We start from the raw sequence: 13,051 nt of genomic DNA, 5'->3' as shown, positions 1-13,051 counted from the left end.
TAACACTTAAATTCGGATATATATAAATATCTGCCTCCGACAATTCCCCCTTCAGATCTTCTAAAAAGATCTTTATCACTAGCACAACACACAAGCTGGTTGAATTTTTGACCATTCCTCTTGACAAAATTGGTGCAGTTCAGCTAAGTGTGTTGGTTTTCTGACATGGACTTGTTTCTTCAGCATTGTCCACACGTTTAAGTCAGGACTTTGGGAAGACCGTTCTAAAACCATCATTCTAGCCTGATTTAAAGGCCTACTGAAATGCGATTTTCTTATTTAAAGGGGGATAGCAGGTCCATTCTATATGTCATACTTGATCATTTCGCGATATTGCCATATTTTAGTAGAGAACATCCACGATAAAGTTCGCAACTTTTGGTCGCTGATAAAAAAGCCTTGCCTGTACCGGAAGTAGCAGACGAGTAGCGTGACGTCACAGGTTGTGGATCTCCTCACATCTGCACATTGTTTACAATCATGGCCACCAGCAGCGAGAGCGATTCGGACCGAGTAAGTTACGATTTCCCCATTAATTTGAGCGAGGATGAAAGATTCGTGGTTGAAGAAAGTGAGAGTGAAGGACTAGAGGGCAGTGGGAGCGATTCAGATAGGGAAGATGCTGTGAGAGGCGGGTGGGACCTGATATTAAGTTAAAGTTTAAGTCCCAAAGATTGTCACACACACACTAGGTGTGGTGAAATTTGTCCTCTGCATTATTCAGCTGGAAATGACTAAAACAGTAAATAAACACAAGACATATACTCTATTAGCCACAACACAACCAGGCTTATATTTAATATGCCACAAATTAATCCTGCATAACAAACACCTCCCCCCTCCCGTCCATATAACCCGCCAATACAACTCAAACACCTGCACAACACACTCAATCCCACAGCCCAAAGTACCGTTCACTTCTCCAAAGTTCATACAGCACATATATTTCCCCAAAGTCCCCAAAGTTACGTACGTGACATGCACACAGCGGCACGCACGTACGGGCAAGCGATCAAATGTTTGGAAGCGTACTCACGGTACCGTGTCTGCGTATCCAACTCAAAGTCCTCCTGGTAAGAGTCCCTGTTGTCCCAGTTCTCCACAGGCCAATGGTAAAGATCGACTGTCATCTTTCGGGAATGTAAACAATGAAACACCGGCCGTGTTTGTGTTGCTGAAGTCGGCCGCAATACACCGCTTCCCACCTACAGCTTTCTTCTTTGCTGTCTCCATTGTTCATTGAACAAATTGCAAAAGATTCACCAACACAGATGTCCAGAATACTGTGGAATTTTGCGATGAAACAGACGACTTAATAGCTGGCCACCATGCTGTCTCAAAATGTCTTCTACAATCCGCGACGTCACGCGCAAACGTCATCATACCGAGACGTTTTCAGCAGGATATGTCGCGCGAAATTTAAAATTGCACTTTAGTAAACTAACTATTGGCATGTGTTGCAATGTTAAGATTTCATAATTGATATATAAACTATCAGACTGCGTGGTCGGTAGTAGTGGGTTTCAGTAGGTCTTTAGTCATTCCTTTACCACTTTTGACGTGTGTGTTGGGTCATTGTCCTGTTGGAACACCCAACTGCGCCCAAGACCCAACCTCCGGGCTGATGATTTTAGGTTGTCCTGAAGAATTTGGAGGTAATCCTCCTTTTTCATTGTCCCATTTACTCTCTGTAAAGCACCAGTTCCATTGGCAGCAAAACAGGCCCAGAGCATAATACTACCACCACCATGCTTGAAGGTAGGCATCATCTGACATCACATGGACAAAGGTAAGACCTTCTGGAGGACAGTTCTGTGGTCGGATGAAAGAAAAATTGAGCTGTTTGACCACAGTACCCAGCAATATGTTTGGAGGAGAAAATTGAGGCTTTTAATCCCAGGAACGCCATGCCTGCGCTCATAAAAGTGTTGAAAATAAGTGACATATATATATATATATATATATATATATATATATATATATATATATATGACACATATATGTCTTAATAAGGTTATCCAAAAAATAGTGCTCGATACCGTAGTAGAGCGCAATGACACATATATATATATATATATATATATATATATATATATATATATATATATATATATATATATATATATATATATATATATATATATATATATATATGACACATGTATATATATATATCTTGAACGCATCATAATTAAATTATTCCCTCAACTCCCCCCAAAATGGATTAACTCGCTGGAATAAAAAAGACAATATAACATACATCCATAAACTTGGACGCATGTGAAAAAGTGCAATATATTTATCTGTACAGTAATCTATTTATTTATTTATATATATTTATATATATTTATTTATTTTATACATATATTTATATATTATTTATATATATTTATTTATTTATACATGCACCTTATTGCTTTTTTATCCTGCACTACCATGAGCTTATGTAACGAAATTTCGTTCTTATCTGTGCTGTAAAGTTCAAATTTGAATGACAATAAAAGGGAAGTCTAAGTCTAAGTCTAAGTCTAAGTCTAAGTCTAATATATGCCAAATTCTTCTAGTCATATTTATTTCTACAGACAAGTATTTTAAAGTCAAAGAACTGTCTCAACTTTTACTTTCAGAGAAGCAGCGTCCTTTACAGTGGACATTTTTTCAATCAGTTTGGAGTTTCTCAGAAAAAAATAACTCACCTTTTACTGCAAATACCTCACAAATTGACGTTTAGCTTTGCCGGCTTTATCTTTTCCTGGTGAAAAAAACAGCATCAACAATTCCTCTTATCTACTACGAAGTGTTACCCACTTCACTTCCCGCTTCCTCTTTCTCTCCCTCTCATTTATGCCGTGAAGAGAGACAAGGAGTCTCTCCTCCAGGATAGAGCTATCACTTTTGCATTCCGAAGCCTGAATTTATTGCCTCTTCTTGTGAGAGAGTTAACCCAGTCCATATACTAATGTCCAACTAAGGCTCCTTCATTTATCATGGACTCAACCATTATTTACTTAAACCTGGTGGTTCGATTTCTCCAAGTTGAATATAAACATTCACCATACGTAGAATATAATATGAGTCAATTAATTCACTTCAATACCGTCACATATCTCGGCAAAATACCGCATTATCTACAATGCTGTCACCTCCGTAGTTCATAATTTATCATTTCGAAACAGATTAGATTATAAAAACTAACTATAAAAACTCCAGTATGACGTATGTGTGCACCGAGTAAAACCGTCTTTTTAAAAATGTATTCCTGAAAATTAGGAATCAAATTGTAATAAATTGTAAATTTATTTTTTCAAGACAACTAGAATGTACAAAACAGTCAGAAAAACAAGAAGCTCTGCAAAAATGACTCAAAAAGGACAAACCCACATAACTTGAGTACACTTAGTTGCTTTCATTCTACTACAGAGCTGGGCAAATATTTTTACTCCGGGGCCAAAAAAATGTGTCTGGGGGCCAAAGTGTATGTGTGTATAAATTATGTATACACATTTAGCTGTAAACATCTGCTGTACAGTATGTGTGTTTGGGTCCCTTTTTAAAAAATATAATTTACGAACACTAATACCAAAAGTCACAATGTCCGATAAAATTGTTTAAAAAGTTATGACAGACCACCTCAAAAAAACAGAATGGAATTTTACAGTTTTTTACTGAATGGGACCCCAAAAATGTACTCTAAAGTAAAGAAAGTGGGATTTACAATATTAACTACGAACAATAAAACACTGAATATTAACATTGCTCCTCTTTTACTTCTCAGACCAGCTCTTTTACAGTCAAGCAAAACACAACAAAAATGTAACAAAATATTAATGCAAAGGGTAATAAACACCTACAATATGATATATTATCACTTTTATGCAGACATTTGTTGTAAAAATTTGCTTCCGCATCCGTTTCTGACACATGCGTTTCGGGCTGCCTGCTCCGAAAATAAACCCCGCCCACTCTGCTTTGTTCCTGGTCTGAGCTGCTGTGACGTAGATTACCGTAATAACTGGTATATCACTCAAAAACGCAGATTCCAACCATTGAAATAATTTCTATAGTTCAAGACTTACGGTCATTTAAAAACAAGCACTGCACATCATAATGGTAGCTACAGTTTTGATGTAAAAGGTCTAAAAAAATTATGTAGAACGTCCGTTTAATTTTGCCCAGGTCTATTCTACTAGGATAGGATGGATTTGATTGGTCTCCAAAGTCAGGTACCGTATTTTTTGGACTATAAGTCGCAGTTTTTTTCATAGTTTGGCCGGGCTCCAGTGCGACTTATTCATGTTTTTTTCCTTCTTTATTATGCATTTTCGGCAGGTGCGACTTATACTCCGGTGCGACTTATACTCCGAAAAATACGGTACATTGCACTATGCATGAACATGAAGGTCAAACCGCAGACCTGTCAAGTGTGCCAGCCAGCAGCCGCTTCCAATCCTCATTAACTGACTATTTATCTGTGGGCGGCACCTGCCTGACCATACAGTAGGTCAGACCTGCTGACTCTGTCAAGAATTAGGTATTGTGCGCCCGGGACAGGATTAGTCTTAAGAAGCTTCCCTCGTCTGCTTTACTGGACTGGACGTGTCTTGAGCACGAATGTCGCTCGCCATTCGGGCTTCTTTGCCAGACTATGGACACAGTTTACTGCCTGCTGGTTAGTGTTTTGTTTCACGTTCACGGGTTCGAGAGCTTCTCTCCGTGTCTGCGAGGGTGCAGCTGCATCGAGGACCGTCATGGAAGGTAAGACTTAGCTCCAGTCAAGAGGACTTAACCTTGTTTCTGTGTCAGAGCGGCAACAAAAACATTGCAGTTTCATGCCGATGGTTTTGAATTATTCACAGGTCGCTTATATGCATGGAGGAGAACACCTTTGGGGCCATACCGGAAAACATTCCACATGATATGACCAAGATCCGAATAGAAAAATCCAAATTCTTTGAAATTGGACGTGGCGCTTTCTCAAGGACGTCCGCCTTGGAAAACCTGTGGTTGAACTTCAACGACATCACCTTGATCAACTCCAAGGCTCTGGAAGGTGTGAGGAACCTGACCGAGCTGCGCCTGCAAGGGAACAAGCTGCGCTCTGTGCCATGGACGGCGTTCGAGGACACCCCGTGGCTGAAGATCCTGGACCTGAAACACAACGAGTTGGACGTGCTGCCGGAGCACGCGTTAAAATATTTGCCCGATCTGACTTACTTAGACTTATCCTTCAATCGGCTTACGGTCATATCCAAGGAGGTCTTCCAAAACTGGCCACTGTACCAAAAACTGCAGAGCGCGGAGGACAAGGAGGTGAGCGCTTCCGGGCCCAACGTGGTCTTGGCGCTCCACGACAACGCCTGGCTGTGCGACTGCCGTCTCAAGGGCTTTGTGGAGTTCATCAGGTCTCTAAGCCCCCCGATTATTCTGATGAACTCCTACTTGACCTGCTCCGGGCCGGACTATAGGGCGAGCAAGTTCTTCCACGAGGTCGAGCTGCAGGCCTGCATGAAACCCGTGGTCACCACACTGTCGTCCAACGTAAGCCTGCCACTGGGCGCCAACGTCACGCTGCGCTGCCTCGCCAAGGGCCGGCCGGACCCTGCGGTGTGGTGGACATATGGTCTGAAGATAATCAGAGGATTTCATGGTAAGAGTGTGATATCATCAGTGCGACATCCACGCGGGCACATGGCCTGATATCTTCAGCTAAATTAGATACTTATGCTCACATTTTAATCACAGGCTTCTATAAAGCTTCCTTTAAGAGGAGTCAATCTGGATGTCAACCACTGATTCCGTCAAGCCGCACACCATCGGTGTTGCAGATTATCGTGCCATGGCCGGGTGTCGTCCTTGCTGGGACGTCACGAGTGAAACCTCCGTCCTTGTATCATAGGTATCGCCATTAAAACAAGAGCTCATCACTAAACAGTGCTATAGCAATAACACATGTAACATTGAAAAATATATATCTAGTTCATGCTTGCCAACCCTCCCGGATTTTCCGGGAGACTCCCGAAATTCAGCGCCTCTCCCGAAAACCTCCCGGGACAAATTTTCTCCCGAAAATCAGGCGGACTCAGGTCCTCATGGGTTTATTGTTAGGCAGTTTCATTAACGTCCTCCCAGCGCTGCAACAACACACAACAACAGCAGTCACGTTTTTGTATACCGTAAAGCAGTTCGTCTGCCGTAAACAGCAATGTTGTGACACTCTAGTGCATTTGATGAAAGCACTTTTGTGCGTGCCACACATCAATGCATCATCAGAGAGGGTGTTCAGCATGGTTCGAAAAATAGTGACAGAGAATAGAACAAGGATGGACAATTCAACCCTTAACTCAACAATGAGTAGATGAGTGTTATGTGTGTGTATATGTGCAAATAAATGAACACTGAAATTCATGTATTTATTTTATATATATATATATATATATATATATATATATATATATATATATATATATATATATATATATATATATATATATATATAATAAATATATATATATATATATATATATATACATACATATAATAAAATAAATATATATATATATGTATGTATATATATATATATATATATATATATATATATATATATATATATACATATATAGCTAGAATTCACTGAACGTCAAGTATTTCTTATATATATATATATATGTATATATATATATATATATATATATATATACATATATATATATATATATATATATATATACATATATATATATATATATATATATATATACATATATATATATATATATATATATATATATATATATATATATATATATATATATATATATATATATATATATATACATGAAATACTTGACTTGGTGAATTCTAGCTGTAAATATACTCCTCCCCTTTTAGCCACGCCCCCAACCACGTCCCCAGCCACGCCCCCGTCCCACCCCGACCCCGCCCACCCCCTCTCCCCACCTCCCGAAATCGGAGGTCTCAAGGTTGGCAAGTATGATCTAGTTAACCGTATTTTCTGGACCATAGGGCGCACCGGATTATAAGGCACACTGCCGATTAACGGGTCTATTCAGGTCTTTTTTCATACAAAACACTGCCTTGTGTTCTACATCAGTGGTCCCGAACCAATGGTCCGGGTACCGGCACCGGTCCGTGACACGTTTGCTACCAATACGTGTCTTTATTGAACAATATTGCGGCTTACTACACATTTGGCAGAATAGTATCAAATACTTATCGAAATATCAAAAAAATAATTTACAGATGCAAAGTACTCAAGACAGAAGAGTATTAGAAGTATCCGTAAAACGTGCCTATTAGAAAGTATCCAGTAACAAATATGTCCGCATATTTCAACTTTCTCCATCATGAGCTGAACGTACATTATTGTGGTCACTCCACTTCAACTTGAAGACAGCATAGGTCCATTCCAGACGGTTAATAATAAATAGGTTAACGTTTTTCACTAATTTCACTTGATCAAACCTTTTTCTAACATGTCACACTACAAATAAATACAAGTACATACGATTTGTGCTGATATCGTATCGTATCAGTATCGGTATTGGCCAAAACTTAGTGCTTCAATATTGGTATCGTATCTGCAGTGGAAAAGTACCCGTGTTTTTGCCATTTTATTGCTATCATTAATATTTTTTTATGTTTTTGTGAATTGAATCCAACACTTATTCCTGTGAAAATCCTAATCAAAGCTAAAATTCTCGTTTATAAAACATCCGAATTAAAGACAGCTTGACAGATAACTTTGTCAAACATTGTCAATGACTACAACAAACTGAATTTACACAATCTAAAACACTTTAAAAAGACCATCAAGAGTAGTGAACAATAAGAGCACACATATTGTTTTTTTCTAATCTTTTAGAATGGACTAAAACTACCAAAATCATAAAAAGGTTACATTCCAGATCCATCTCATCAATTAGAAGAATTTATTATGATATGAAAGAAAAGTCTAGAACATCTTATCCTGGATGTTTATAGCCCGCATAGGAAGAGAGAAGGTGTTTTAAAGACACACTATGAAACAACCGCATTATGGAACAACAGCTTTAAAATCGTGATAATAAGGTGAGGAACCCACCTGTTGTTTCAACCAATTATTACTTACAGTACCTTAGTGCTCGGTCTTTTTGAGTGGACCAGCCAGGACACCTAATAATAATAATAATAATAATAATAATAATAATAATAATAATAATAATGGATTGATTTATATTGCGTTTTTCTATCCACTAGATACTCAAAGCACCACAGTGCTAGCATTTTTTTTTTTAGATACAATTTTGCTTACGGTATTTCATTCCCCCTTCAATTTAGAGACAAAAATATTGGGACTCCTGGCCATTTCGCTTGCAGGAAATGTCTTTTCCCTGATGCCCTCCACTCGTTTTACAGGATTTTTGAGTATGAGCAACATTGAGTTCATTCCCCCAGAGCAGGGGTCGTAAACCCAAAACGTTGAAAGAGCCATATTGGACCAAAAAAAAACAAAAAACAAATCTGTCTGGAAATGAAAAGCCGTATATAAGTCTTATAATGAAGTCAACACATGATGTAAGTGTCTATATTAGCTGTAATAGCCTACTATCAAAAGTGTCGCAGGCTGAAGCAAATCTTCGTTGACAGAAATGTTGACATTCAAAATTTATTCCACCCATTTTTACAACATTAGAACACATTAGTAAATCAGAGGTTACTCAGAAGGTGAGATAACTCCTGGAAATTACTGGCTTTTAACGGACAAAAGGTATAGATGTGTGTGTCCAAGTTAAAGGAAATGGCAGGCTGTCTTCTTTTAATGGATTTATTACAATCTTTGTCAAGCTAGGTAACGTTTGCTGTGGTCTGGAACAACATGGCACACAAACAACTATCTGAAATGCAGCCAATATTACATACAGATAATGTGTGGTGAGACATGCAAAACTAAATTATATACAAAGAGGATAAAAGTAAAAATATATTAAATGAAATATACCTACAAATGAGGCATAATGATACAATATGTACATAGAGCTAGCCTAAATAGCATGTTAGCATTAATTAGCTTGCAGTCACGCACTGACCAAATATGCCTGATTAGCACTCCATAACAAGTCAATAACATCAACAAATCTCACCTTTGTGCGTTCACGCACAGTATAAAACGTTTGGTGGACAAAATGAGACCAAGAAGGAGTGGAAGATTTTACATGTAAACAAACTGTTGCGTCACAGTCCACACTATGGTGAGTTCAAGAACCGCCAAAATTAGTAGGACAAAATATTCACACAAACATATTAAACAGTGGGCTTTATAACAATTGGGAAGGTTTGTGTCTGTCATGATCCATGGTCCGGATCATGTTTTCGTTTTGTTCTGTTAGTTTTAGACTCGGTTAGTTCCTGTTTTTGTGCACCCTTGTTTGTTTTAGTTACCATGGCGACTTATGATTTTCACCTGCCTCCGGTGTTCGGACCGCACACCTGTTTCCAATCTAGAGACATCATTAGAGACATCATTTAAGACTGTCTTTGCCAGTCAGTCATCCTGGCGTCATTGTTTGTTTCTTACTGTGCCATAGTTTATGCTAGTTGTTCGATTCATGCCGTGTCCACGTAAGTCGTGTTTATTTCATGCCACAGTTTCGTCTTTGTTCCAAGCCATAGTTTATGCTGTTTGTTTCATGCCACAGTTTTGTGTTTGTTCCACGCCATGGTTTATGCTGTTTGTTTCATGCCACAGTTTCATGTTTGTTCCACGCCATAGTTTATGTTTGTTTACCTCATGCCCTGCCAAGATTTTTTGAGTGAAGATTATTAAATATGTTCCTACCTGCAAGCCTTGTCCGGAATAGTCCGTTTGCATCCCGGGAAAACAAACCAAGCAGTAAGCTGCGAAAACCACGTCGTGTCAAACGAAAAACATACTAAAACAAAACAAATATTTTTCTCCCATCTTTTAAAAAAATGCTCCAGGGCACTAAAACGCCATGGGTTGCTAACCCCCGCCCCAGAGGGGTATATTTGTAGGGTCAAAGGTCCTGAGATTTCTCTTGATTGCCATTTCTGTTCAAAACTGTAATTATTATTTCATTTCCAGGTCAAATGTAGTGACTTTTGTTATCCAGCAGGTGGCATTATCATGAAACACCAACACAGTATCAATACTGTGCTTCATTGACCCGTCACTAGTTTTATTTGTGAAGGCTCTTCACTTGTAAGACCTTCTTATGTTCCTCCCAGAGTCTAAGGAGCGCGTGGACGAAGACACCATCAGATCCCTCCTGGTCATCCCCTCGCTCCACGGTGCCGACCGCGGCGTCTACACCTGCAGCGCCGTCAACTTCATCGGAAACTCCTCGGCCAACATCCAGGTGGAGGTGGTCTCGCCCGACGGCTCCCGGTCTTCCTCCCTGCCGGGTCTGCCGGCGGCGGCCCGGGACGAGAACGTCTACATCGACATCCGTATCGCCAGGCAGACCGTGCGTGGCATATCCATCGAGTGGTTCGCCGCCTTGGACCGCCCGGGTCAGACCTGGTTCACCATCCATTTCGGACGAGCCAACGCAGACAAGAAGGAGACCATCTACATCGGTCCCGGTATCCGCTCCTACTCCGTCTCGGACCTGATGCCCGCCACTAAGTACGAAATCTGCGTCACGCTGAAGAACCAAGCGCCACGGGCGGGCCAGTGCGTGGTCTTCGTGACGGGAAGCGACATCACGGAGATGGAACAGAGGGAGAAGCTGATTCACATCGTGGTGATCGTCCTGGCCATGGTCCTGGCCGTGCCCATCGGGATGTACGCCTGCACCACCGACACCAGGTTCACCTGCCTGGAGGGCATCAGGGAGTTCTGGAAGAACCGGCGCAGCGGGAGGGGCTCGGCCGGCTTGGAGCGGAACCGGCAAGGCACCTTCGACAGCCTGCAGGCGGCCAGCGACGAGGGTCTGGTCCGTAAAGAGTCCAGTGAAGACAGGAAGGTGAGGCGGAGGTCAGATGACAGACCCTGTAAGAGCAAGGCTGACCACAGCAGAATCACTGCAGAACTTTATTAAAACACCTTTGTTCATGTGTGCTAACCTGACTTTGATCTACTCTCTGCTTTGTTTGCAGGGCGGCAGGTTTGTTGCAAAGGTGTGATTGCTCACCTTTTTTGTCAAAGGATTACACCAAATTCTCCTACTTGCATGTGTTTTGTTGTTGCTGTACACAACTTTGTGTTAGCACCTTAATGTTGTTGTGTATGCCAATAGACAAGTGCAGTTTTTTTGTTGTTGTTGTTTTTTTTTTATAAAACTACAGTCGTGAATTAAAGACGGAAAATTATTTAATCAGATAAGCAAATCATTTTGGACTTTTTTATTAGATTAAGTATATTTTATTTCATTTTACACACCTATTTTCTAGAACTTTAAACCATTGGGCAACAGGCAAATATTTTGCATTGTGTTTGTTGAAATTTTAATTAATTAATGTGATTTAATCTATGCCATTAAATAGGTGCATGTTTTGTTGTTATCTTGTGGAGTTTTTTTTGTATATATATATATATATATATATATATATATATATATATATATATATATATATATATATATATATATATATATATATATATATATATATATATATATATATATATATGTCTTAATAAGGTTATCCAAAAAATAGTGCTCGATACCGTAGTAGAGCGCAATATATGTATGTGTGGGAAAAAAAATCACAAGACACAAGCCTGTTTCATGAGGGGTTCCCTCAATCATCAGGAGATTGAGGGAACCCCTCATGAAACAGGCCTGTAGAGATGAAGTAGTCTTGTGATTTTTTTTCCCACACATACATACATACATATATATATATATATATATATATATATATATATATATATATATATATATACACACAAACCTACAGTAGGGAATTAAAAACTAAAAACATTTTAGACTGATAATCAAATATTTTGCACTTTAAAAACATATTTTATTTTATTTTATTTCGTTTAGTTTAATTTTATTTTATTTTATTCAAAATCAGACGCTGAAATTTAAATTAATGACTGTAGTTTAATCTATGCCATTAAATAGGTGCATGTTTTGTTGTCATCTTGTGTTTTTGTATATATATATATATATATATATATATATATATATATATATATATATATATATATATATATATATATATATAAATATATATATATATACATATATATATATATATATATATATATATATATATATATATATATTTATACTGTATATATATATATATATATATTTATACTGTATATATATATACAAACCTACAGTAGGGAATTAAAAAACAAAAACATTCAAGACAGATAATCAAATATTTTGCACTTTAAACATGTATTCTATTTTATTTTGTTTTAATTTGTTTTGTTTTATTTTATCTTATTTTATGAAATTGTATTCAAAATCAAATGCTGAAATTTTAATTAATTAATGTAATTTAATATATGCCATTAAATAGGTGCATGTTTTGTCATCTTGTGTTTTATATATATATATATATATATATATATATATATATATATATATATATATATATATATATATATATACAAACCTACAGTAGGGAATTAAAAACTAAAAACATTTAAGACTGATAATCAAATATTTTTCACTTTAAAAATGTATTCTATTTTATTTTATATTGTTTTATTTTGTTTTATTGTATTTTATTTTATTTGATGTATTTTTTATTTTTATTTTATTTTATTTTATTAAATTGTATTTTATCTTATTCAAAGTCAAATGCTGAAATTTAAATTAATTAATGTAATTTAATATGTGCCATTAAATAGGTGCATGTTTTGTTGTTATTTTGTGTCTTTTTTTATATACAAACGTACAGTAGCGAATTAAAAACTAAAAACATCTAAGCCTGATAATCAAATTTCACTTTGAAAATGTATTTTAATTTTTTAATTTTTAATTTTATTTTTAATTTGATTGTATTTTATTTAATTTTATTCAAAATCAGATGCTGAAATTTAAATTAATTAATGTCATTTAATATATGC

General features: G+C 37.4%; 1 protein-coding gene across 3 annotated transcripts; it reads left to right on the top strand.

The window, feature by feature from the left end:
- The first annotated feature begins 4,515 nt into the window (after positions 1-4,515).
- lrit2 (leucine-rich repeat, immunoglobulin-like and transmembrane domains 2) lies at positions 4,516-11,527 on the top strand. Of its 3 annotated transcripts, XM_061938470.2 has the most exons (5): positions 4,517-4,755; positions 4,857-5,647; positions 10,246-10,602; positions 10,671-10,985; positions 11,119-11,527. In XM_061938470.2, the coding sequence occupies exons 1-4, from the start codon at positions 4,646-4,648 to the stop codon at positions 10,961-10,963; spliced, it is 1,551 nt and encodes a 516-aa protein (XP_061794454.1). In that variant the 5' UTR covers positions 4,517-4,645; the 3' UTR covers positions 10,964-10,985; positions 11,119-11,527. The 3 variants fall into 3 exon arrangements, with proteins under 3 accessions (XP_061793704.1, XP_061794454.1, XP_061793789.1); XM_061937805.2 differs by having other exon boundaries at positions 4,519-4,755; positions 10,246-10,985; XM_061937720.2 differs by lacking the exon at positions 11,119-11,527 and having other exon boundaries at positions 4,516-4,755; positions 10,246-11,060.
- The last annotated feature ends 1,524 nt before the right edge of the window (positions 11,528-13,051 follow it).

The sequence above is a fragment of the Nerophis lumbriciformis genome, linkage group LG02 (genome assembly GCF_033978685.3).
Source record: "Nerophis lumbriciformis linkage group LG02, RoL_Nlum_v2.1, whole genome shotgun sequence".
NCBI lineage: Eukaryota > Metazoa > Chordata > Actinopteri > Syngnathiformes > Syngnathidae > Nerophis > Nerophis lumbriciformis.
This window is presented reverse-complemented; position numbering and strand designations above follow the sequence as displayed.